Genomic DNA, 26,879 nt, shown 5'->3' on the forward strand with positions numbered 1-26,879 from the left:
TTTCAAAATTATGAGACGCATATTTGAAATTCTGTATCATATAATTAACCGGACGTGAGAGTCTTGCATTCTTCTGTTTCTCAAGCAGAATATGTTTCACAGCCGCCACAAATCTACATTGATGCTCTGCAGCCTCTGATTCATCAGTATTAAAATCTGAATCGCTGCTTTTAATTCTCGCCTTACAAGTTTCCATTCCTTTTTTGATAGCATCTGTCATCAGGGATTTTTCTTCTTTGCCAAAACTGTTGATAATATCGAGTGAGACGCAATTATCATTCTCCGTAGGAGTTTGGCCGTGTCTGTATCGATGCTGTTACAAAGTTCTCCGTGTTGAACTATTCTATTTATTTCATTATCATTTGTATTGAGTTCAGTGACAATCTTGAAAAGAGCAAATTCCCAATCATCTGTTGTGATGATGTAAGGATAGTCAACAAGGCTTCCTGGTGATAATTTGTCACACTTGTTACCAGTCTGAAATTTGATAAGAGAGAATCCATAAGCACGCTAGCTATACACAGGAACCATGCCACAGCTTTTATTAGCTGTTACGGAAACGCAGATTTGGAAATTTTATGTACTCTATATTTGAGCTCCTTTATCTAGAATGATTCATGAAAAACCGAGGTACCATAAAGAAAAGATGGCAAAGTTAGGCAAAAAGGTAAAAAAGTTATAATATATTTTCTCTATGCATTTAGAAATTTCCAGACTTTTCCAATTCCACGTTCTCGTGGCAGCTAGTGGAAGCTGCAATGATTGTCCCTATGTGAGAAGGCTTATTCATGGATATGAGTTAATTCCAGCTCAATATTTCAATTATTGAATGAAGAGCAATTGGGAGGATATGAGACAGTTAGGGTCAAAGCGTTTTTGAATTGGCGGAGGACGAGTCGGCAGAGCAGGAAGCTCTCAGATTGGCTAATCATCATCTTAATGACTTTACTTGACGTTTGGGCATAAGCTGATAATCGGTCAATCGTAGAGTTTCCTGCTCTCCCGATTCGTCTCCCGCCAGTGCAAAAACACCTATATATATACACAGGGTGATTCATAATTATGGTAAAATAATCTAATAAGTGATAGTAGAGGTAAAAATAAGAAAAAAGTTCTTATAAACATATATCCATAAACGCTTCATTAGCGAGCTATGCAGGGTGAAGGATTTCGCCCGGAATTCAGTTCCTCTGGTGTAATACACCGATGCTGAATTGTTTGGGGACTAGTTTTTGAAAAACTTATGCTGGATTCATATGGAAAAATATCTGAAAAATTGAATAAAACTAGTCTGGAAGCTGTAGTGTGAATAGTTTTTGAGAAAAAAGTTGAAATATGCAAAAAATCTAGGTAGAGAAACACAGACTTCTACGTTTGATGTCCAATAACTTCCTTGATTGATCAGTAAACAAATAATTTTTAGCAATAAAAATTGTAGGGAATTCAATTCTGAAAAGAATGATGTAAGCTGTGTGAACTAAATTCAAATAAGAGTTGGATAAAATGTATTCTCATGTAGTACATTACCACAAAAATTTGCTGTTTTATGAGGAGAGAACTAATAACTCATAGGTTGAAGCTGATTGTCAATAGAACATGGATTTTAATAACAGCTGTTCCAAAACAGCTGATTTATTTTGTTTTAAATAATAAAATATTTAAAAGAAATTATCTGCTGAAAATTATTTTCAGAAATATTTTAGCTCACTGTTGAACAAAGAAAATAAACTGTAAGTTAGGCCTACTGTTAGAAGCTGCGCTGTGTTTTTTGTTTAATCTATCAACCAGTTATTTGTAACCATTTCACTTTGCTTTTGTGTTAAGTGTTAACTTTTTGAAAAATGGCAGGTAATTTTAGACATTATTCATACTCCGAATTAGCTGACATGCATTTTAATGTATGGAATGGGACACTACTGTAATAGTACTGAAGCAAGACGTTTGTATCAACAAACTTTCCTAATCGAGTATGTCCAAGTTCAAGGTTTTTTGCCACTATTCATCAACGTCTGTCTGAAACGGATTCTTTGATATCCAAAGAGCATATTTATGCAGGCAGACCCCGATCTACTAAGACTGTTGAGTTAGAAGAACAAGTTCTTAATGAAATTTATTAACATTCCGAGAAGAACACGAGAGAATATTGTCAGTGCAGTTTAATGTCAATCAATCTATTATTTGGAGGATACTAAGAGAGCAACAATTACATCCATACCACCTCCAGAAAGTTCATACTCTATTGCCACGAGACTGTATTCCCTGTGCTGGTATTTGCCGATGGTTTTTAGTAAAACTTGTTTACCCAAACTTTTTAACAACCGTTTTATTTGCCGACGAGACACACTTTACAAGAATAGCTATTGTTAAAGTCCACAACTAACATATTTGGGCAGCTGAGAATCCTCATGCCATCAATCCTAATCTTCCACAACATCAGTTTTCAGTACACATTTTCAGGAATCAAAGGAGATCATCTACTTCTGTTCAGATGTCAGATGTCATTTAGATGTGCTACTTTCATATAAAGGAAAATCTTTTCATAAAAAACCGGAAATATTTTATTTGCAATCAGCTACAACTTATGAGTTATTAGTTCTCTCCACATAAAACAGCAAATTTTTGTGGTGTAATGTACTACATAAGAATACATTTTATCCAACTTTTATTTGAATATAGTTTACACAGCTTACATCATCCTTTTCAGAATTAAATTCTCTACAATTTTTACTGTGAAAAATTATTTGTTTACTGGTCATTGAAGAAAGTTATTGGGCATCAAACGTAGAAGTCTGTGTTTTTCTACCTAGATTTTTTGCATATTTCAACTTTTTTCTCAAAAACTACTCACACTACAGCTTCCAGACTAGTTTTATTCAATTTTTCAGATATTTTTCCATATGAATCCAGCATAAGTTTTTCAAAAACTAGTCCCCAACTAATTCAGCATCGGTGTATTTCACCAGAGGAACTGAATTCCGGGCGAAATCCTTCACCCTGTATAGCTCGCTAATGAAGCGTTTTTGGATATATGTTTATAGGAACTTTTTTCCTTATTTTTACCTCTACTATCACGTATTAAATTATTTTACCATAATTATGAATCACCCTATATATACAGAATGTCCCAGATAAGGTGTAAACCCCGGCTACCATAGACTCTGCATCACAGAGAACAGGAAAATCGAATTTAAACTGAAATTCTGATTCGAGGATTTGAGCTAGACACCTGTATTTGGTCTCATTCAAAAGATAAACAAAAAAGGAAGTTTTTGCACTATAAAAATTATTTCGTACCGTGGAAAAAAAATCGAGAAAAATGTGTCTGAAGTTTTCAAAAAAACTTCAAAAATCACTCTTTTTCAACTTTGACCGCTAAAAAATATTACTAAATAATTGACTTTGGCATGTTTTATACCTCAAATCAATGTGAAATTTTGTCCTCTTTTCAACAATGTCCTTAAAATTGACTCAAGACCAATGGTTCTTGAGATATTGACGATTTAATGACTGGAAGTACGCCTACTTGAAAAATATCGAAAAATCGATATATATCTCGAAAACGAAGGTCGATAGGAGAAAATTTTACTGAGCATTTTTTGTTGCAAATTGCATGCAGAGTCTATGGTAGCCGGGGTTTACACCTTATCTGGGACATCCTGTATATATATATACATATATAATAATTATGTACGGTATGTTTTCAATAGAATGTTTTAGAATTGAGTTTGTTTATTCTTCGGTTTCTCCAAAATCATTACAATCGACTTGTGAATATTTTTTTTCTTCTAGTGTGATACTAATTTGTGATATTCCTTCTATGTTTTGTTTTGAAGCATCTTAATTTGAAAATCTGCTTCGTGACTAGTAGTTCTGTAAACAGTGGACCTCGCGCATTTAAAAACCACAGTCTCCTCTTATACTGTCCATCAGAGTAAATCCTGTCTGAATGTCATGTTGGCAATGAGATATCAGTGTGAAAACGATAATTGCTGTTGGAGTTGGTGTATCAGAAATGCTAACAACGAATGCAATAGGTCAGCCCGAGTTGAAAGCAGAGAAAGGTCGAGAGACAATACTATATTATTTTAGTTATTAATTGCATGGAATCAATAGTGCATAAAAATTGCAAGCGAGGTGGCATGCAGTTAATAGTCCACACAACACCTGATTTTTTACCAAGTTACATTGTGATATCAATTGCATGCAATTGATAATCCACTTGACAGCTGATCTATGATAAATATTTCTATAGTCTGATTTTTATGGTGATATTGGCGTTAGAAGGAGACTCCTTTCCCTCTTGTATTATCCTTAGAATGCAAAATTTCGAAAAACCTTATGCATACGTCGACGCGAAATTTAAAAAGGAACATACCTGTCAAATTTCATGAAAATCTATTGCCGCGTTTCGCTTCAAATGCGGAACATAAATATAAAAATAAAGAGAAATGCCAAAGTGTCGAATTGAATCTCAGACCTCACTTCACTCGGTCAAAAATATTTTAGGACTAAAAATTTCGTGAAGTGAAGAAATACAAGACAGCCTATTTCGGACTATGTGTAACCTTATCTCAATTTGGGAAAAGAATTCAAGAATAGCACAAGTTTACATTATTCTTCCTCTCTCAATCATTTTGATGATTTAGTACTTATTGTAAGAATAAATTAATGAAATAATCAGACATTTTTCTTAAAAGTTGATAAATATTCATAGTTCTACATAAAAATATGATATATTGGTATGTTTCTCTTATATTTAATTATTTATGATAATCATTATTGAAGTTCACTCACCACAGTAACAAAGACCATATGAAAAATTATTGTCTGTAAATATAGACAGAATGTCATCTTTTATGAAGGTGTCGATACCTGACTAAAATAACTAATGACAAAAATGATCAGTAAGTTGTGATTAAATAAGAAATACATGGACTACTGATGTCTGATATGACAACAAAAGGTTAATGGGATCTCAGACCAACTGCGCAAACTGAAAACTGAGCATTAAATAATGTAGAATGCTGATTGATGTCGGAAAAAACCAATACAAAACACCTCTATAGAAAAATAGAATCATGTAGAAATGAGAATATGAGTTTTTCAACTACAGTTGAAAAAACTATAGTTCTCAACTATTCCTCGATTTTATTCCATGATATTAGGGCTCAATGTACTGGAAAAACATTTTTCAGTTAATGAGCAGCCTCCGCACTTGACTTTTGGCTGACTCCAGCTGTTTGAAGACTAGTAGAGCTCAAGCTATGTTCACATTATGTAGCTTGAGAGCTATATAGCTCTGCTATATAAAATTTGAGCTACATAGGCTATAGCTCTGTCAGCTACATATAGCCATTGAGGAAGTAAATATTTTCTACCTCTTATTATGAATGACTTATTTTTACTGTGGTACTGCAGAGAAGCTGAATTTTGATTTGTTTGAAGTCACAAATTATCATGGAATTGATAAAAAAGGTGCTCTACTGTACCAAGTACAGTTTTAATTCAAACCTTTTAACAATAATTATACGACTTGTCTAGTCAAGTATTTTGTTGGATTGTAGAAAAACATGCAGCTGAAGATCGTTTATTTACATCTGTACAGTCACTGTCAAAAGTAAGAATAGAAAAATTACTGGCAAACTGGCAAAGCTAAAAATAAATGGCGCTATATGCTTTTTAAATGATAGAAAAGGATAGCAAGATTATTGTCAATCAATTCTGCCATTATAACGTGGACCACACTACAATCAGTGATCAGTAAACGTCGTCACAAAGAACTGGTACCGTTTTCAACGCTTGCGCATTACGGTGCTGAGTTAGGATCAGATGGCTTGTCAATTTTTTATTCGAATTCGAAATGTTTGAGAATGAGAATTAGGTTATGTGATTTCTGTTTTTACTCATCTCTTCTCTGTTTAGTGATTGTAGCAATTTTCACTAAATTGGGCTTGTTTATGCTAACACATCCATTCCATATTTTTTTAGCAGCATTCATAATACATTTCAGCTTCAGTTTTCACTTGTAAAATTTTACTGAAAGATGAATCGTCAATCAGAAATAAGTCGTAAGGAAGCTGAAGGTCCAGTTGAATTGGAAAGTCAGTTTATTCTCCGTTTGCCAGAGGTAATTAGAAGTGGGTTATTATAATTTAAAACTTCCATGAAGGCTTATATCGAATTATTCAGACTCAATGTCGACTTTCACAATCCTCCAAATTATTACCTACATAAGATAGCGTACTCAGTGAAATTTGATTGTATTTAGTCTGAATGACACTGAAGCTGGCCAGTATTTTGCCATTTATTTAATTAGTATTTATTTATTGAAGTACTCAAAACATTCACCAAAACTTATAATTTTATCGTTATAAATAAGTAACCAGCTTGCTTATACGTAACCTATGCAAGCTTATTGAAAGCCAATTTCAGTAGGATTTAGTATAAGTTTGCCTTTAATTGTTTCAAGAAATGTAAATAAGACTATAGTCGAAATATAAACTGTAAATATAGGTTGACATTAGAATAACAAATGTCTATAAGCTAATCAATTGCAACAAAAATCTGACGCCAGCTTCGAAGACCATTGATCAGCCATTATTTTTATATATACTTTGTACTTATTCAAAAACAATAAAAATCCAAAATACAGAAACAATTTAATCAAAATACAATAATTGGCGTGGCTTTATGGAGAGGGTGTGTCCAATAAAAAAAGTCAAAGTAAAAAGTAAATTAAACAAAGTAGATGAATGGATACTGAAGATATTCTTACTCAAAGAAATATTGTTAGGGAAGCTTATGAGGAATTTAAATTAGTGAGGGATGTTCCGAGTGAAGTCAAATACAAATGTCTAAAGAAAAACTATGCAAAAGAAGTGAGGAAAGCTAAGTGTAAGAAAAACAGCTGAAATATTAACAACTAGTACCAATTTTAACTCTGCTGTTTGGGAGGTAATTAATAGAAATAGGAGAGCAGCTCAAAAAGATACAGTTACTAATGTCCCTAGGATAATCGATGAACATGGAAATTATATGGATGATAGTATAGACATTTGTAACTTTTTCAATAAGTATTATCAACAGGTTGCATATAATCTCCAAAAGTCACTGAACACTAATACTTATAATACAACTACATTAAATGCTGAGCCAATTGAAAAGGTATTTAAATTTCATCCATTATCAAGAGATGAGTGTCAAGAATAATAAAAAATTGAATAACAAAAAAACAGTAGGATTGGATGGGGTCTCAAGCAAAATTTTAAAAGAATGTGAAAATGAATTACTGGACCCTTTATTGCATCTCCTTAATACTTCACTAGAGCAGGGTATTTTCCCTGATGATCTGAAACAGGAAAAATTTTGCCAATTTTCAAGAGCGGTGATTCTGAAAGAGTTGAAAATTATAGACCCATTAGTATTCTAAATGTAATAAGTAAAATTTTGAAAGAGTAGTTTTAAATAGGCTATTGATGCACCTGGAAGAAATTAATTTCATATGTGATGAACAGCATGGGTTCCAGAAAGGGAAATCTACTAAGACTGCAATAGTATCCCTTGTTGAAAGACTAATAGATATATAGATTCAGGTGAGAAGGCAGCCGCAATATTTCTTGATTTATCCAAAGCTTTTGATTGTGTGAACCATAGAATATTATTGGAAATACTAAAAACTGTAGGTGTGAATGGTATAGAACTAAATGGTTTGAATCATATCTCATAGGTAGAAACAGTGTGTTGAGCTTACCAAGGTGGATGGAATGAAATAGTAAAAATTAAATCTCAAAAACTGGAGGTCCAGGCTGGAGTACCTCAAGGCTCAATTCTGGGTCCCTTACTGTTTCTGTTGTATGTGAACCAATTACCAAAAGAGTTAAAAGATCACAGAGCTCTGTTGTTTGCTGATGACACATCGCTTATCAATTATTTATTAGATAGTCTAGAAATAAATGCTTTTACTGGAGTACAGTCAATTGTCCAATTCTTGAAGCAAAGGCAATTAACAATAATAGTAAGAAATGTCAATTCCTACAATTCAAAAGTAAATATAATTCAGTAGAGGATAGAGAAATAAATGTGTTTGTAGAGGAAAATGAATTAGACCAAGAAGAGAAAGTAGCATTCTTGGGATTTTATTGGACAGGAAATTAACATGGCATCCTTACATTGAGAGGATATGTAAGATATCATCTGGGGTATTTGTCCTGCGGCAGCTTGCTAGGCTGAATGATAAAAAACTACTGTTAACTGCTTACCATGGACTTATACTATCTCATATTAGGTATGCTATTTTAGTATGGGGTAATTCATCTCAACAAAATATGGACAGGTGTTTAAGATTCAAAAGAAGGCACTCAGATGTATAGAGAAAGTGAATAGGTTAGACTCTTGTAGGCCTTTATTTAAAAAGCTTGGTCTATTAACTGTGCCATCTTTGTATGTATATGAAGTTGTAATGCATGTGAAAACGAGTGGTGTGATCCAGAATTCAGATGTTCATGAGTATAATACGCGAAACAGAGCAGATTATCATATAATGGGTCACAATAGTAGTTATTTGAACAAAAACCAGATTATATGGTAGGAAATTTTTTACCAAGTTACATTGTGATATCAATTGCATGCAATTGATAATCCACTTGACAGCTGATCTATGATAAATATTTCTATAGCCTGATTTTTATGGTGATATTGGCGTTAGAAGGAGACTCCTTTCCCTCTTATATTATCCTTAGAATGCAAAATTTCGAAAAACCTTATGCATACGTCGACGCGAAATTCAAAAAGGAACATACCTGTCAAATTTCATGAAAATCTATTGCCGCGTTTCGCTTCAAATGCGGAACATAAATATAAAAATAAAGAGAAATGCCAAAGTGTCGAATTGAATCTCAGACCTCACTTCACTCGGTCAAAAATATTTTAGGACTAAAAATTTCGTGAAGTGAAGAAATACAAGACAGCCTATTTCGGACTATGTGTAACCTTATCTCAATTTGGGAAAAGAATTCAAGAATAGCACAAGTTTACATTATTCTTCCTCTCTCAATCATTTTGATGATTTAGTACTTATTGTAAGAATAAATTAATGAAATAATCAGACATTTTTCTTAAAAGTTGATAAATATTCATAGTTCTACATAAAAATATGATATATTGGTATGTTTCTCTTATATTTAATTATTTATGATAATCATTATTGAAGTTCACTCACCACAGTAACAAAGACCATATGAAAAATTATTGTCTGTAAATATAGACAGAATGTCATCTTTTATGAAGGTGTCGATACCTGACTAAAATAACTAATGACAAAAATGATCAGTAAGTTGTGATTAAATAAGAAATACATGGACTACTGATGTCTGATATGACAACAAAGGTTAATGGGATCTCAGACCAACTGCGCAAACTGAAAACTGAGCATTAAATAATGTAGAATGCTGATTGATGTCGGAAAAAAACAATACAAACACCTCTATAGAAAAATAGAATCATGTAGAAATGAGAATATGAGTTTTTCAACTACAGTTGAAAAAAACTATAGTTCTCAACTATTCCTCGATTTTATTCCATGATATTAGGGCTCAATGTACTGGAAAAACATTTTTCAGTTAATGAGCAGCCTCCGCACTTGACTTTTGGCTGACTCCAGCTGTTTGAAGACTAGTAGAGCTCAAGCTATGTTCACATTATGTAGCTTGAGAGCTATATAGCTCTGCTATATAAAATTTGAGCTACATAGGCTATAGCTCTGTCAGCTACATATAGCCATTGAGGAAGTAAATATTTTTCTACCTCTTATTATGAATGACTTATTTTTACTGTGGTACTGCAGAGAAGCTGAATTTTGATTTGTTTGAAGTCACAAATTATCATGGAATTGATAAAAAAGGTGCTCTACTGTACCAAGTACAGTTTTAATTCAAACCTTTTAACAATAATTATACGACTTGTCTAGTCAAGTATTTTGTTGGATTGTAGAAAAACAATGCAGCTGAAGATCGTTTATTTACATCTGTACAGTCACTGTCAAAAGTAAGAATAGAAAAATTACTGGCAAACTGGCAAAGCTAAAAATAAATGGCGCTATATGCTTTTTAAATGATAGAAAAGGATAGCAAGATTATTGTCAATCAATTCTGCCATTATAACGTGGACCACACTACAATCAGTGATCAGTAAACGTCGTCACAAAGAACTGGTACCGTTTTCAACGCTTGCGCATTACGGTGCTGAGTTAGGATCAGATGGCTTGTCAATTTTTTATTCGAATTCGAAATGTTTGAGAATGAGAATTAGGTTATGTGATTTCTGTTTTTACTCATCTCTTCTCTGTTTAGTGATTGTAGCAATTTTTCACTAAATTGGGCTTGTTTATGCTAACACATCCATTCCATATTTTTTTAGCAGCATTCATAATACATTTCAGCTTCAGTTTTCACTTGTAAAATTTTACTGAAAGATGAATCGTCAATCAGAAATAAGTCGTAAGGAAGCTGAAGGTCCAGTTGAATTGGAAAGTCAGTTTATTCTCCGTTTGCCAGAGGTAATTAGAAGTGGGTTATTTATAATTTAAAACTTCCATGAAGGCTTATATCGAATTATTCAGACTCAATGTCGACTTTCACAATCCTCAAAATTATTACCTACATAAGATAGCGTACTCAGTGAAATTTGATTGTATTTAGTCTGAATGACACTGAAGCTGGCCAGTATTTTGCCATTTATTTAATTAGTATTTATTTATTGAAGTACTCAAAACATTCACCAAAACTTATAATTTTATCGTTATAAATACCGGTAAGTAACCAGCTTGTCTTATACGTAACCTATGCAAGCTTATTGAAAGCCAATTTCAGTAGGATTTAGTATAAGTTTGCCTTTAATTGTTTCAAGAAATGTAAATAAGACTATAGTCGAAATATAAACTGTAAATATAGGTTTGACATTAGAATAACAAATGTCTATAAGCTAATCAATTGCAACAAAAATCTGACGCCAGCTTCGAAGACCATTGATCAGCCATTATTTTTTATATATACTTTGTACTTATTCAAAAACAATAAAAATCCAAAATACAGAAACAATTTAATCAAAATACAATAATTGGCGTGGCTTTATGGAGAGGGTGTGTTGAATAGAATGTAGCCCAAGGAGAAAAATTGAAAATTACCTTGCCAACTGTGCCTACCATGTAATAGACAGGCAGGGGCGGCTGGCTACAGTGGGGAGGCGCTCGGAAACTATCTTCTCTGTCATTTTGAGGCAAATTTGATATGGTACCGTAATTGAAAAGATTCAATAATCCATTTATTTAAGTAAAGAAAGAAAGAATGGAAGAGTAGAAGAAAGGCAAGCAAATAATTCCACTCATAACTGAAAAATTGTACCCAATGCCATTCAATAGTTTGGGCAGAAATCTTGTGGTTGAGCCTCATAAATCAATATGGAAGAAAAATTTAATAAAGGTCCAGATTCTCATGTGCAGGCCTAGATAAAGCCTCTTTTAATCTCATGGTCTGTGAGAAATTGATCTGTAATAAGGTTGGTTATTTTAGATTTTATACAGTATAAAACAACTGCCTCCTTATACATTCAATGTAGGCCTATGTATGTTTGTGTTACATGTTACATAATAGTCACAGTCTCAAAAATTGAACCTTGGACCGATTCACCCCCTCCAAAGCATCAAAACGCTAAAATGACAAATAACATATTTTGAGGTCAAGAGTTTTTGTGACCTTTTGTCACAACTAAGTATTGAATCAGCTTCATCACTGGTTAAACAGTAATTTTTTGAAATTGAATTCAAAAAAGACAAATGTCATGAAGTTTGCTCCTGGCAGTCATTCAGAAGTGGGTTTCCAGGAATAGTTTCTTGATACGGGGGTGAAGTACAATGCAGTTTCATCAGCAAAATTTCTCGTAGTAGAGCTTCAAGGTAGTCTCAAGTGGAATAACCATTTTAGAGTTCTGATGAACAAATTATCGCACGCTCTTTTTGCCGTGAGAACAATAGCAAGTGCTTCCAATCAAAAGAAAGCGCTCAGACTCGTCAGTGATGATTGAGACGTTGCAAGAGTCGGTCGGTAGAGACAGTTGCTCCCTTATCAATAGTTGAACTTTGTCACTTTGTGTTCAAATCAATCGGAGTGTTTATTTCTGGTGACTCGCTTCGACAAAACATCTTTCAGTAAAATCCGGTGTGAATTCAGTGAAATACGTGAATTTTTTCGACAAAACATCTTTCTGTGAAATACGTGAATATTTTCCCCCGTTCAGTTTGCTTTCCCATGTTAACAGTATGTCTGAGTGCACTGTTTGTAGAAATTCAGTATCAACACGTAATGCTAAAATTATTCGCAGTGATTGTAATAAACCGTGTCATGGAAACTGTGTAAATATGTCCAAAACGGATATCGAGTATGTATCAGCCCAAAAACAAATTTGGCGTTGCCCAACATGCTCGGAGTCTAAGAGGAAAAGCATGGCAGCAGTATCGGCGGCCGACGATGGCAAAGCTAAACACTCCCACGTCATTTTTATGCTGGAGGAGGCTCGAGAAGATCGTAAAAGGATGGAAGAACAGTTCAACAAATCTTTCGAGTTCGCTCATAATAAAATTGAGGACCAAAATAAATTGATTGTGGAACAATCGAGTAAACTTGCTGAGTATTTGAAGGTTATTGAAAGTCTCACGCAGGAAAATGTGAATTTAAAAAAAAGGTCAAGAATTTAGAGGATAGGGTTGATTATGTCGAACAGTATACGCAAATGAACACTGTTGAAATTTTGTGTTCCTGAAACGACCTGAGAAGACACCTATGAATTTGTGAGAAGTGTGTGTATAGGCCTACTGCTCTAGATTTAGATATAAAACGAGGAGAACATTGATGTCTGTCATCGCCTGAAAAAGATGCAAGGCAGAAATCGTCCGGCTGGTATCATAGTGAAATTTGTTAGGAGAGATGATAAAATGAACTCAATTCACAAGAGAAAAGTGAAAAGTAGTGATCATGATGCAACTATCTGCCTTTTGGATTCAAGTTATTTTCTATCAAATGTCAAACCGTTTTATTATACAAATCAGAAAACTAAAACTATTGATAGGACTTTGCTTTCTAATCTGTTGAAAAATGCAGTTTGGACTGAAGTTTTTAATACAATGAATGTGTCTGATGGATTTGATATATTTTTAAAAACATTTCACGAAATAGTAAATAAAGCCACCATTGAGAGTAGTGCCGTGCTACCAATTTATCCTAAATAGGTTGGATAGCATTTCACACCTATTAACCTAAAGGAAGTTAATGGCTCCAAAATGGTAGATTGTTGATAAACTGTAATATTACAAATACCCCCCTCTTGACATAAAAAATTTTACTGTTTGAAAAATTTAAAGAAAAAATTACATTGAAACAAATGGAAATTGTTGAAATTAAATTCGAGAACAGTAACAATTTTTTTTTATAAAGACATTACATGTCAACCTATAATATTGAAAATTATTATAAAAATTCATCAATAGCATTTGTTATGCATTTTCAAACAATATTTCAAAGTATAGAATATCAAAATTACTTTTGATTTAGTTTTATAATTTAAGGAAAATATGTCAATATAAAGTTTAATATATATAAAGAATAGTTTTTGAAATTGCACATAATTTAATAGATAGAAAAATTCAATTTTTTATTGCATAAAAAAAAAATTAGTATGTTGAATAAGAAAAATTATTATTATTTTTTTTTTAATGAATTGATGAATTGTTACATTTAATTTTCACATAAAATTTCAATAAATCAAAAAATGTTCATTTCTTTCACTATTGACGCGGTTGATTTTATCGATGCAAATTTTGGAAAACAGTCTGTTAAGGCACTCAGTATGAATCTCAGTTAAGTGTGACTCCAGTGTAATGACATCAGTGTTGGGCTGATCCGAATACTCGTAGTGTTGGGCTGATACTTGTAGTCGACTGATGCATACCAAACTCGATACAGGTGACATCTCAGTTAGTATTGCCTCATGCTTGTAGTAGACGGCTGCATACCAAACTCAATACAGGTGACATCTCAGTTAGCATTGCCTCATGTTTGTAGTAGACGGCTGCATACCAAACTTGATACAGAGTCATGTAAATTTTGTATCATATAATTATACAATGTACATTTCAGGCTTGAAATGACAATGTAATTTGTTTTTTGGAAAAGAGATAGACGCTGCATACAGGATTAACTTAGGTGAGGATTAATTTAGGTAAGGTTTGGTTTTTTTTATATTTTCAGCTTACAAGGTTTAGAGTTCTGCATACAGGAATAATTTAGGAGAGGATTTTTTGAATCAATTCTTTCATGATACTGTGACTGTTATTCTGAATTCAAAGTTGTGAATGTGAACATGGATGGCAATTACCTCCAGGTAATGTGGTAGTGATGAAGTTTGAGTTACATGGTCAACAATAGGCATTGGCATTGTCATTGGCATATGCATTGGTGTCGGCGTTGGCATTGTCATAGGCATTGGCATCAACATTGGCGCAGGCATTGGCTCAGCGCAGGCATCGACATAGACATCAACATAGATATTGGCATTGGCATCAGCACAGGCATCGGCATAGACATCAATGCAGATATTGGCGTTGGCATTGGTGTAGACATCAGAGCAGATATTGGCGTTGATATTGGCATATGCATCAGCGTAGATATTGGCGTAGTTATTGGTGTTGGCATTGGCATCGACATTGGCGTGGACATCGGTGTAGTTATTGGTGTTGGCATTGGCATCGACATTGGCGTGGACATCGGTGTAGTTATTGGCATTGACATTGACATCAACATTGGCGCAGGCATTGGCATAGACATCGGTGTAGATATTGGCGTAGTTGTTGGCGATGGCATTGATGTAGACATTGGCATCAACATTTGTGCAGGCATTGGCTTCGACATTGGCACAGACATTGGTGTAGACATCAGTGTAGATATTGGCGTAGTTATTGGTGTAGATATTGGTGTAGATATCAGCATAGTTGTTGGTGTAGATATTGGCATTGATAGTCAATTAATGAGTCACACTAGTTCGAAAATCACCCAAATGTTCTTAACACTCTTCATGGCGTTCACTTGTTGCTGATTTTGAGATTCACGTAATAATTATTTCAATGTTAATGTCCACGCTGTACCTGTTATCTTAAAATGCTTATAAACTAAAAAGAAAATTTTGATTAGGCTACCAATACAATCTAATATACATGAAAATTATTTACAAGTATATAATCAATATAAAAATGAAATTTGTTAACATCTTATTATACAGTCAACAATACATAAATTGTGAAATTTGGAGACATCAATTACAAAATTTTAATAAAAAAATAATTTCATTCCCATTTATTCACTGTTCAAATATTTTATGAAAAGCAAATTATTCAATATTATTAATCATCGTTTGTTGGATACTATAGTTTATTTCGACTTTTCAATGTTCTAAACACAAACTACATTTCATGACAAAACTTTACTATCAATCAGAAAACAAGAAATCATTCAAAACATCAATAATATTTTGCTTCAAAGGCAATCAATATTCATAAGTAATCATCTGCATCTATGGCAATCAACATTATTAATCATTATTTTGCATCTATGGCAATCAACATAAGTAGCCTAATCAACACAAAAAATATTATCTCATTACTGCCTCTCTAAGTCATAACCTCTGTTATTCTTTAGGCAATAATGGGTTTCCATCTCAAAAAACAATCACATAAGCTTACCAGCAAAATTCTAATCAACAAACCCCACTAAAAATTCTACATACACTCCAGCATTCATTTCAAACGATAATCAATCATATCAAAATTTATAGAACAAACAGTTTTTAAAATTTAGAAAAAGACATCAATTACAAAAACTTTAGTGAAATTTTAACCTTTAACTCATTTCAATTAATAATATGACAATACGTTTTTATTTAATGAAAACATTATTCAAGTTAACTTTCATTTATATTGAACATCTCATATATATGGCGACACAATTCATTAATACTTTCAAATTTTGAAGTTTTATTATTATAACAAAAGAATTTATACATAAGATTAAATTTCAGCATGCTCTAAATTGAACCATTTATTTTTTAAATAATTTCAGAATTTGAAGACTGTATAATAAGTACAAACCATTTCAAGATTACAATACGATCAAGATGGATAATGGGTAAATAAGTTCCCTAAAAAATACAAATGAGAGAAAAAGAAAAATTGAGTAAATAAATTTCCTAAATAATACAAGGAAGAGAAAGATTAATTAGAGCCTATCCTACATGTCAGTTCTAAACTTTCATAAGGAAGTATATTTAATAAAATATACTACTATGGAATTTTGTAGATTCCAAGTATGACTCTAATTTGTTATTACTGTGAGCTATCACTCCCACAAAAACAACTGGTGAAGGAAAACATATTTTGACTATTGTGACTGGGTGGAGAGTTCCTAGATGTCTGTAAGGCAATGTGATAGCAGACTCTAGTATCGGACCACAAAAACAAAAGTATGCAAAAGTTTTTACAAACATTTGATGTTGCAGTCTTAAGGTTTTTATATCGCAAACAAGTAGGTCAGATAATCGAGTCCAGCCATGTGCGGTTCACGCCCACACCTCTAAAAGAATCACACCTACTTGTCTACCAAAAATCCAAAGTATTGGACAGCAAAAAAAAAAAAAAAATATAAAATGCAAAATGGGTTAAAAGCCCAGAAGAAAACTATAACCTAATTACATATGGCTTATGGCACGATATGCAATGAAAGATGAGAAAATGGGACATAATTTGTTCTGAAAAACCTAGTTACCTAATATGATACCTGACAAAAAATAGACATAATTAAAATATGTAATATATGATGAAAAAATATTCAAGCAAACAATTATTTACACTACAATAGATAGATTTTAGATAAGTTAAGTTTTATCAACAATTTGAAGATTAGGAAAATAAGCTACTATTTTAACTTCCAAAATTATTTCAGAAAAATACAAATTTAAATGACTATGGACAAGATTGGTTAAGATATGCATCATAGAAGAAATTTACTGAACATTACACAAAGACAGGAAAGAATCGAAATTTGAAATAATTAAGGGCCAAGAAAAATAGGCTACAGGAAAGAAAAAAGACACAATTATGGACTCTTACCATACACTGTGTAGCGATTATGCTATTCTGAATCCCGGCATAACACAGGATTCCTAATCATAACATAGTGCCGGGGAATACCCTTTCATCATGTGATTCACTGTCATCATCTTGTAAGTAAGCAACTTGAAACAACCTTTGAATACTAACACATCAATGGTGACTTTGTACTTTGTTTTCTTCAAGAACATGATTTTATTCATGGGTTCATTTGTTTCAACAAAGCCATTTTGCTTACAAAAGTCAGTCATGTTCACTAGATAATGCTTTGCATACACTTTTTCAATTTTTAGTTGAAAGTTGAATTCATCAACTTGATACAAAGCAAGATTCATTTTGTTTACATTGCTCCTAACCTCTACAGAAACCTGTCTCATGTAAACATTCACTTTATTTACTGTTTTCTAACTTTCAATTTGGCAATACTACTTTCTTTACTGTTGACTTTCAATAAAGACAACTCCCTACCTACTACATTACTCAATTCTACTATCTCACTAGGATTTACTTTTTCAATAACAGTAACTAGGCCTACATTATCTGAAATTTGAAATAATTGATCTTGTATCTCAACACTACTATCATCCTGCTTCAATTTACTTTCATCTTCATGATTATCAATCAATGTTTCATGTGTATATTTTAATAGAAGGTTTATACTAACCTGCTCTAGTCTTATGCTAGCAGATTCTTGCTTCATATCATCAAACCTAGCACTTTGATCTTGTTTCAAATTATCAATCTTAGCATTTTGCTTATCAAACTTAGCATTTTGCTCATCAAATCTAGCATTTTGCTCATCAAATCTAGCATTTAGCTCATCAAACTTTTGTGTTAGGAATGCTATAAGATTCAGATCATTTTTAATGTTTGCCATTTTGTAATATGCACTGATATCTATTCATTAAAACTTGACCACTCCAGAACTGACCTCTCACTCAGCAGCATACCATTCATAAACTATCAAGACATCAGCCTACTAATAATTTTTCATAACCAGGGATATATTTTGTAGTTTGAGTCCCACACCAGGGTGTACCATTTGCCGTGTTACCAATTTCTCCTAAATAGGTTGGATAGCATTTCACACCTATTAACCTAAAGGAAGTTAACGGCTCCAAAATGGTAGATTCTTGATAAACTATGAATGGATCTATTGCTTATGAATGAGAAATCCAGTTTTCAGAGCAAACCAACTTATAATCTTCAGAAGAATTTTGGCAATATACAACACAAATCTATAAAATAATACCTTACACACTTAAGCATCTAACATCATTACAGGCTAAATACTTATCCATTTATATAGTTGAAAAACAATGGCTATAGGCTTGTAAACACACAAAACAATTTTAGACAAAATTAGAACACCATAAAACTGTTCAAAACTCAATTTAAAACATTAAAAATTCACTTAAACAGAAAAATATTCAGAGAACACAAAACCAGAACACATAGCCAGCCACCATTTTTTTAGAGAGAGCCTAACAAGTACAAAGCAAAGCCCCACCTCAAAATCAGTGTCAACGTCATGAACACGTCACCGATATTAAATTCCAAAAAAATTATAAATTACAAGTTTAGAATTTACATTTTACATTTGTTCTCAATAAAACTTTATTTCGAAACTGTTATTTTAAATTTATATATATATATATATATATATATATATATATATATATATATATCCTCCATATTTATAATGATCTATTTATCTGTTAATTCTGTTACTCAGTTTCAGTGATACCATGGAATGTGCAACACAATTATTTACGATAAATTCTCAGTTAAAAAGTTGTCCGCATATCGATTACTCTGATATTTACTATCAAGTTTTATAGATCTCGAATTGAAGATTCGATTTTAATCGAGAAAAAATGTAATATTACAGTAGTAAATTAAATAAAATAAATAATGTCAAGATTTTGAAACCCTGGATGACGGTTGAGCTATGTAAGAGACAGCATCATAGAAATCGGTTGTATAAAGTAAAGAAAAATCCACTAAATTTTAGATTGAAAAGAGAATTTGATATTTTTGCATTTAAATTGAAGCAGGATATGGCAAATAGGAAGAACCAATACTACCATAATTTGTTTGATATGAATAAAAATAACCCACGAAAACAATGGGATACAATTAATAAAGTTTTGGGTACAGCGAATAATAAGAAAAATGCCCTTGATTCAATTAGGACATTTGACTGTTCAGCAACCGCTTGAAGTGGCTGAGGATTTTTTTCGTCACAATTGTAGAAAAGCTTATTGATCAAAGCGATGACTCTAGCAATATGAACCCTTCTGATTTTAATAAAATGTTCCCTCCACTTTCTGTGCAAAACTCCTTTTTCTTTTTCCCAACTTGTGTAGATGAGGTAAAACGAATAATTTCTCAATTGAATCAAAATAAAGCATCTGGAATTGATGGTATATCAGCGTTTATGGTTAAACTTTCCTGTGCTAGCTCATTTGATCAATCTAAGTTTTGAAAGTGGTAAATTTCCCGCATACTTGAAGAGAGCGGTAGTCATCCCATTATTTAAAAAAGGTTATTGCATGGATTTGAAAAATTATAGGCCTATTTCACTATTACCTGTGTTCTCGAAAATTATAGAAAAAATAGTTAAAGCAAGAATTCAAAAAATTTTCAATTTAAATAATTTTCTGAGTGAGAACCAATATGGCTTTATTGAGAAGAAATGTACTGAGGATGCATTGTTATCTTTCTGTTCAGGAATATTCAATGGGCTAAACAAAAACTTGAATGTATTGGGCCTGTTCATTGATATAACTAAAGCTTTTGACTCTGTGGACCATAACATTCTTTTGCATATATTGAGGGAGGCTGGAATAAGAGGCATTGCTTTAAACTGGTTCAAAAGTTTCTTGGTGGGCAGAAGCCAGTGTGTTCGGGTTAAGAATGTTCTGAGCTCTTATTTGACCATCCCATGTGGGGTACCCCAGGGCTCGGTATTAGGACCAATTTTATTCCTGGTGTATATAAATAAATTATGCGCAAGTAATCTGAGTGTAACAGTTACTTGTTTTGCGGATGATACGGCTCTGCTATATTGTGAAAAAGAAATTGATACGGCAACTTCTAAGATGCAAAGTGACTTAAATTGGATAAAAATTTGGTTCTCAGTGCATAGGTTAGCTCTGAGTACTAAAACCAAATTTGTTCGTTTCTCTTTGAGATCAAAGCCCATCCTGCAGGTTCCCGTACTATTCAAGTGTGGTGTCTGCCTATCTAATCATAATGAATTCTGTACATCTTGTGTAAAGATAGATCAAGTTCAAAATATCAAATATCTTGGTTTAGAGCTTGATGAGAACTGCAATTGGAAGGTTCACATCCTATCACTCAAAAAGCACATGAATATGATGCTTCGTAAATTTTATTTATTGAAATTCATTTGCCCTAGAAAAATTCTGAGATCTGTTTATTTCGCTATTGCAAATAGCAAGCTTCAATATGGGCTAAGCTGTTTGGGGGGTGCATATGAAACAAATTTAAACTCTATACTTATTGCACCAAAAAGATTGATTAGAATGATGACATCATTACATAGGAGAGCTCATTCATTTTCCTACTTCCAGGCCTTGGATATATTGCCTTTAAGGCATTTATATATTTTCAGGGTCTTGAGAATATTCTTTTTAAGAAGTGGTCAGATTACAGGGAATGCCTTTCTCAAACAGATTGAGAGACAGAAATTTGGTTGTTCTTGCAAACCCTTCATGTGAAGCCTTCAAACGGTTTTACGATTACAGTGCTCCAAATTCCTTTAATAAGTTACCTCTACATATTACATCCACAGGCTCACTGATAACCTTTTTGAAGAAATTGAAGAACTTTTTATTCAATTTTGATTTTGATGAGATTGAGGAGTTCTTTTTCACATGAATTCTTTTTTTACATTATTTTGGGAATTTCTACTATTGCTTCCTAGGGTTCTAACAATTTTTCTGTCTCAGGATTTTTATTTTATTTTTTCATTAATATATTATGACTTTAGTTCATATATTAATATAAAAATGTATATGTCCTCAAATTCTTCTTAATTTATTTTCCTAGGATTGTACCTTAATCATAACTCTGACGCTACATAATGTTTTTGTTAGTTTTTAATTATTTTCATTTATATAAATAGAATTAGAAGATAATATTATATTATGTATTTTAGTTTTTTATTTTTTCTAAATTATTGTACTGATTTGTTAAGTTCATTTACTTTTGTTTGTAAATTGTCAGTGTTATGAATAAATTTCAATTTCAATTTTCAGTCTATCACGGATGTTTTTTGTCTCTTATTCGTTATAGTATTCTTTTTTGGGGTAGCAACGTGACAGATTTGCAGGAGATCTTCCTAATACAAAATAAAGCAGTTCGTGCTCTTGGTGGTATTAATCCTTTTGGCCGCGATTCCTGCAAGCCGATTTTCTTGAACTTGAACGTGCTGACTGTTCCACCCTTTATTATTTGGAAGCAATTATGTTTGTTATAAAGAACTGGCATAAATTTGAATCAAACAGATCCCAACATGCGTATGGCACAAGAAATAAGAATTCCATCTTATGATCTACCCAGTTCATAGAACAACTTTGTTCGAGAAAGGAACATGTTATTCTGGAATAAGGTTCTTCAACCAGCTCTCCACATCATGGAGAGACTTAGATGTTAAGACTCTTTCAAGAACTCTGACTCAAAGGCTGTTGGAAAGAGTACCCTACACATTGGGTGAATGCTGTGAAGCTATCAGGGGATAGAGGCAACTCCAGCATATAGAATAATACTACAACTTGACGTGTTGCATGCTGCAAGAGCCCTGCTCACTTAAGCGGCTAAACGCAACAAATTAATAATAATACATTTGAGTCAAGAGTCTAGCAATTAGGAATTCCGTCAGGCATGCGCAGTAAGCTTATTTCAACCTCTATTCGTCCGCACCGAAAAACTAGGCATCTTCGTATTGGACCACATCTGCATCTTTTAGAAGTGGCCTTTGAATGATAATTGATTATTGGCTATTGAGTTTAAAAATAAAGGTTAATGGGATTTATATTTTATCAAGTATTCAATGGCGTTTTATTATATTTAATTGACGTTTAGTTAAAAACTAAAAACCATATCATGTTTGAATCAAACTAAACCATTAAGTCACTAGAAATCATATCGGTTGGGTACAACCTAGAATTGTTTAGTATACGATAACTTTAATGTTGATTTTTTTATGGAAAAAAATTGTAGTACGGTAATTTCATGCAATTAGTAATCCAGCTGTCTCATGATAAATCAATACATTTTTCTCTTATGAAAATTCAATGTTATCTTGTTATGTCCCCAAAAAGGACAAAGGAGTAAGTCGATTTCGTTGGCTAACCAACTCAATCTGTATTATTGGTTCAAAGAATATGTGTTGCAAATTTCAATTTGATTGATGAAAGCAGTCGAAGTAATCGTCAAATAAACGGTTAAAGACTCGAGGCCGTGGCTCTATTCATCAGTGAGAACTCACTACGCTCGCTCAATAAATTGAATTAGTTGTTAGTAGTAAAGTGTTGATTTCATTAGTTGTAAATTGTTGATTTGTTTTAGGAGCCGGCCAAAGCTCTGAGAGAGGCATTGAGAAGCGGAGTGACCAGCTTGAAGGACAGGCTGTCGATAAAACTCGAAAATGACATTCGTTATGGAGAAGTGCGGGTCGACCATTGGCTGATGCATGCAAAGGTGAATTTTCAGTCTCATTTGGCCCTATTCAGAGTTCTCCACTACAGAGTGACCCAGAATAACGGCAACTTTTAAAAACGCCATAAAACAAAATTGGGAAGGACAAAAATGATTTTATTCAAACTAATGTAAAGATCAAGACTTGCCATTTAAGAACTATTAATAACATCTATCACTTTTTGACAATTATTTCATTTAGATGGCTTCCTCCTGGCCTCAAATCTGTGTTGACGATACCTCATTAATTGCTGCAACATCTCATCTGGGATATTGTGGATTTCATGTTGAATTCTCTGTTCTAATTTTCAATTAGCTCAAAATTATTGATCAAAATGCGAGCGAAATCCACACTGTGGGGCATTCAATGGCAACTGTGCGAGTGAGTATTGTTTAGTATCCGTGTAATCTCACAATTAGGTTGCGTTTCCTGGTTCCATTGATCTGTCCACCTGCGATTTTCTGTTTGTGGAGCTATCTCAAATCAAACGTTTTCACAACTTGACCAATAACTTTGGTTGAATTATAACAGACAATTCTTAATGAAATTGACAATATCCCAAATGAAATGTTGCAGCATTCGTTCAGGAATCTCAATACAGATTTAAAGAGTGTATTCATGCAGGAGGAAGCCATCTTAAATTAATGAAGTAATTGCCATAAAGTGATAGATGTTATTAATAATTCTATAATGGCAAATCCTAGTTTTATAGAATTTTAATAAGTTCCCGTTATTCTGGGTCACCCAAAAAGTCAACTTGAACTGAAATTGGTCGGCTTATTTGAATACGAATTAAAACTTCACTTACTCAAGTAAACTTGAAATCTTATTTGAGAATATCGCGGCAGTTTCCGAATGTGTGGGTGTGGAGCTTCTTTTTTTAATATCAATGTATAGTATCTATACTTTACTGAAAAGCAATTGAAAGCATTTTGAATTACTTGGGTAATTTTCTCCAACCTCCAACTGCCCACACAGGGTGGGTGAAAAGTCCGAGAACGGCTTAATATCTCATACACAACGGTGATTTGACGGTGGGTGTTATCGGGGATCCTACTCAAATTGAAAATACTACTTTATTATGGCTTCAAAAATCTGGTCCGCCATCTTGGATCCGTCATATTGAATGCAACTTTGTTTTTTTTAAATAGGAAGGTGGTCATGCAATACATGATTTCGATACGGAATTTCAATAAAAAATGAATGGCGAAAACCGCATATCGATATCTCAAACCGTTTTGAAGGTATTCACATTATTAATCAATACTATCAATCAATATTAACCGAAGTGAACGAACGTGCTTTGCTCTTGCTCCGATAGGCTCCGATCAGTTTGTTGTTTTCGTTGTTGAATGGCTTTAGAATTTTGTGTTTCTAACCTCAATTCAATTTCATTTGATTAAATAGTATAATTGGCATCAGTTATTTGGTATGAGCAAGAAGAGTATTGATAAATATTTTTGGCGAACATCAGGAGGCACCGGGAACCAGCAGGAAACATCACCAACGCCATCATCTACAGGAAAGCGAAAACGGCCAAAAGAAACGGACATTCATACAAGTAAGAAGAAAAATACTGAATCAGTGAACCCTAAGGATCCGATGGAGAACAGTGAGTTTAAAAAATTCATGCAGGACTTCGAAAGTCGGTTGATAAATAGTTTTAATTTCAAATTCGATAAACTAGCAACGAAAGAGAACTCAACAGCTATGAAATTGACTATAGAAAATTTAATAAAGGAGAATACCGAACTGAAAGGCCAGGTAAAACTCTAACCGTAGGAAATAGTGTATTGTCGGGTTAGAAGATAGAAGCCGTAAGAATAATCTAATTTTCAAGGGACTCAAGTACGATTTGAATGTGTCCAACCCTGTCACAGTTGTTAAAAACTTTTGTGTAGAGTACTTGAATGCAAGGCCGGATATATGGGTGAATCGCGCAAACACATTGGGAAAGATGAGAAATGGAGGACCTCTTATAGCACATTTTCCAGACGACGTTGATATTAACCACGTACTTAAAAACACTAAGAAACTCAAAGAGACAAGTTTTATCGTACATAAAGACTTCTCGTTTGAAACCAGGAGAGTGAGATCTCGCTTCTTTGGAATGAAAAAAGAGATATGGAAAGTGCAACCGGATGAGCGAGTGATTGTGCAGCATGATCGTCTAATAGTCGGCAACGTGGCGTTTCGATGGGATGAGAACGAACTGAAATGCGGCACCCACAGTGGCGAGGATAAACTGCAACAAGTGCTGGGATGTGATGGAGAGACTGTCAATAGTATACTACGCAGATCTGTGAATAATGTGATGGTGTCGGCAGAAAGGAATGAGGAGGCCTGAGGTGATGCCGTCGGCCAGCTTGTAGGCTCACAATACACAAAAGACTTGAACATTTCAGTTTATAATATAGCAGGATTAAAGGGTAAGTGTCACTTTGAACTATTTAATTTCTTGAGAGAATATGAATGCTTTGTGTTGTTAGAAACTTTCATAGAGGAAGGAGAGCAAATTATTTATGAACATTTTTTGAAAGGACATATTTCTCATGGGAGTTTGCTACAAGGGATAGTAGATTTGGTAGAGCTAAGAAGGGACAACTAATAGCCTTTAGGGACAGGTGGAAAAACTCTCCAAGGATAGAAAAATCAAATGGAAGAGAAGTCTTATTTATGTTGGAAAATAATTTGTGCATATTTGCAGTTTATTTGAGTGGAGGTCTAGAGAGTGAATGGGAATCTGATTACTGTGCTCTGTATGATTTGTTGGTCTCCTGTGATGATACAAGTAGTATGATTATTGTAGGTGATATGAATGGCCGGGTGGGAGAGGCGCAGTGCTTGCCAACTCAGCTCTCAATTGATAGCACAGATATAGAGATTATGAGCGCAGATCTAAAGTTAAAGTGTTAAATAGTAAAGGGAGAAAAATTATAAACCTTTGTGAGGAGTTCAATTTTGTTGTATCAAATGGTAGAGTAATGGGAGATGCTTTGGGAGAATTCACATTTATCAATAATAGAGGAGCATCAGTAATTGACCTATGTTGTGTTAGTTTAGATAGTTTAAGTTCAGCAAAATATTTTAGTGTCATACCAGCGAGCTTCTCGGATCATTTACCCTTATGTTTGACCGTTAACTATGAATTTAGTGAACCTCTAGAGAATAATAATTGTTGTTTGCCATTAGCACCAAAATTATTTTGGAGTAGCAAAAACGGAAATAGTTTTATAGAAAAATTAGATCTCAGATGTAGAAATGTATTATTACCAGAAAATATAAATGAAGCTAGTATTAAGTTGAGGGAGCTTATATGACGCTACTGACTTCAAAAATGAGTCCAATCAAACGAATAATAAATTCAAGAAAAACGCCTGGTATGACAGAAAGTGCGAAAAATAATAAATAGGATGTTTCCTTTCTGAAAATATTTAGGAGAACCAACTCCACGCAAATTAAAAAAGACTATTTGGCAGCGGTTAAGGAGTACAAGGAAACTTGTAATATTAAGAAAAATGCTCACTGGGTGCAGGTGAAAACAAAACTGAAGTCAGTAAGGGACTCAAAACATTTCTGGGAATTAGTACGTGAATTTAAAGGATCAAACACAGTCAAAAATGTAAATATAAAGCCAAAGAAATGGGTATATTATTATAAAGAATTTTATAATCCCTCACGGTCGAGTGGCCCAACGTTGTACGCGGAGCCCTTCAGCAAAAATGAGTTACTGGACAGGACTATTGATATAAATGAAGTCAACTTATCATTGAAAAAATTGAGAAATGGAAAGGCTCCAGGTGAAGATCGAATTTCTGGCGAGTTTTATAAAATAGCACCTGCAGCATATAAACAGTTGATGTGTAGCTTTTTTTTAATAAAGTTTACGAAGCAGGTATAGCCCCAGATGCCTTCAAAAAGTCAATGATTTTCCCACTGCATAAGAAA

The 26,879-nt window shown here is 33.3% G+C and overlaps 1 protein-coding gene across 3 annotated transcripts in view; it reads left to right on the top strand.

Annotated features, from left to right (window-relative positions):
- Positions 1-26,879, top strand: part of LOC111043334 (transcription initiation factor TFIID subunit 7) — a 104,781-nt gene that overhangs the window by 34,948 nt on the left and 42,954 nt on the right. For 2 of the 3 annotated variants that reach the window (XM_039435376.1, XM_039435375.1), the window contains exon 2: positions 22,802-22,933. In XM_039435376.1, coding sequence (XP_039291310.1) covers positions 22,802-22,933 — 132 coding nt within the window. Of the gene's footprint in view, positions 1-10,295; positions 10,553-22,801; positions 22,934-26,879 lie in introns of those variants that run through there. The other variant, XM_039435374.1, reaches the window with a different exon arrangement.

Source organism: Nilaparvata lugens, chromosome 9 (genome assembly GCF_014356525.2).
Source record: "Nilaparvata lugens isolate BPH chromosome 9, ASM1435652v1, whole genome shotgun sequence".
Lineage (NCBI taxonomy): Eukaryota > Metazoa > Arthropoda > Insecta > Hemiptera > Delphacidae > Nilaparvata > Nilaparvata lugens.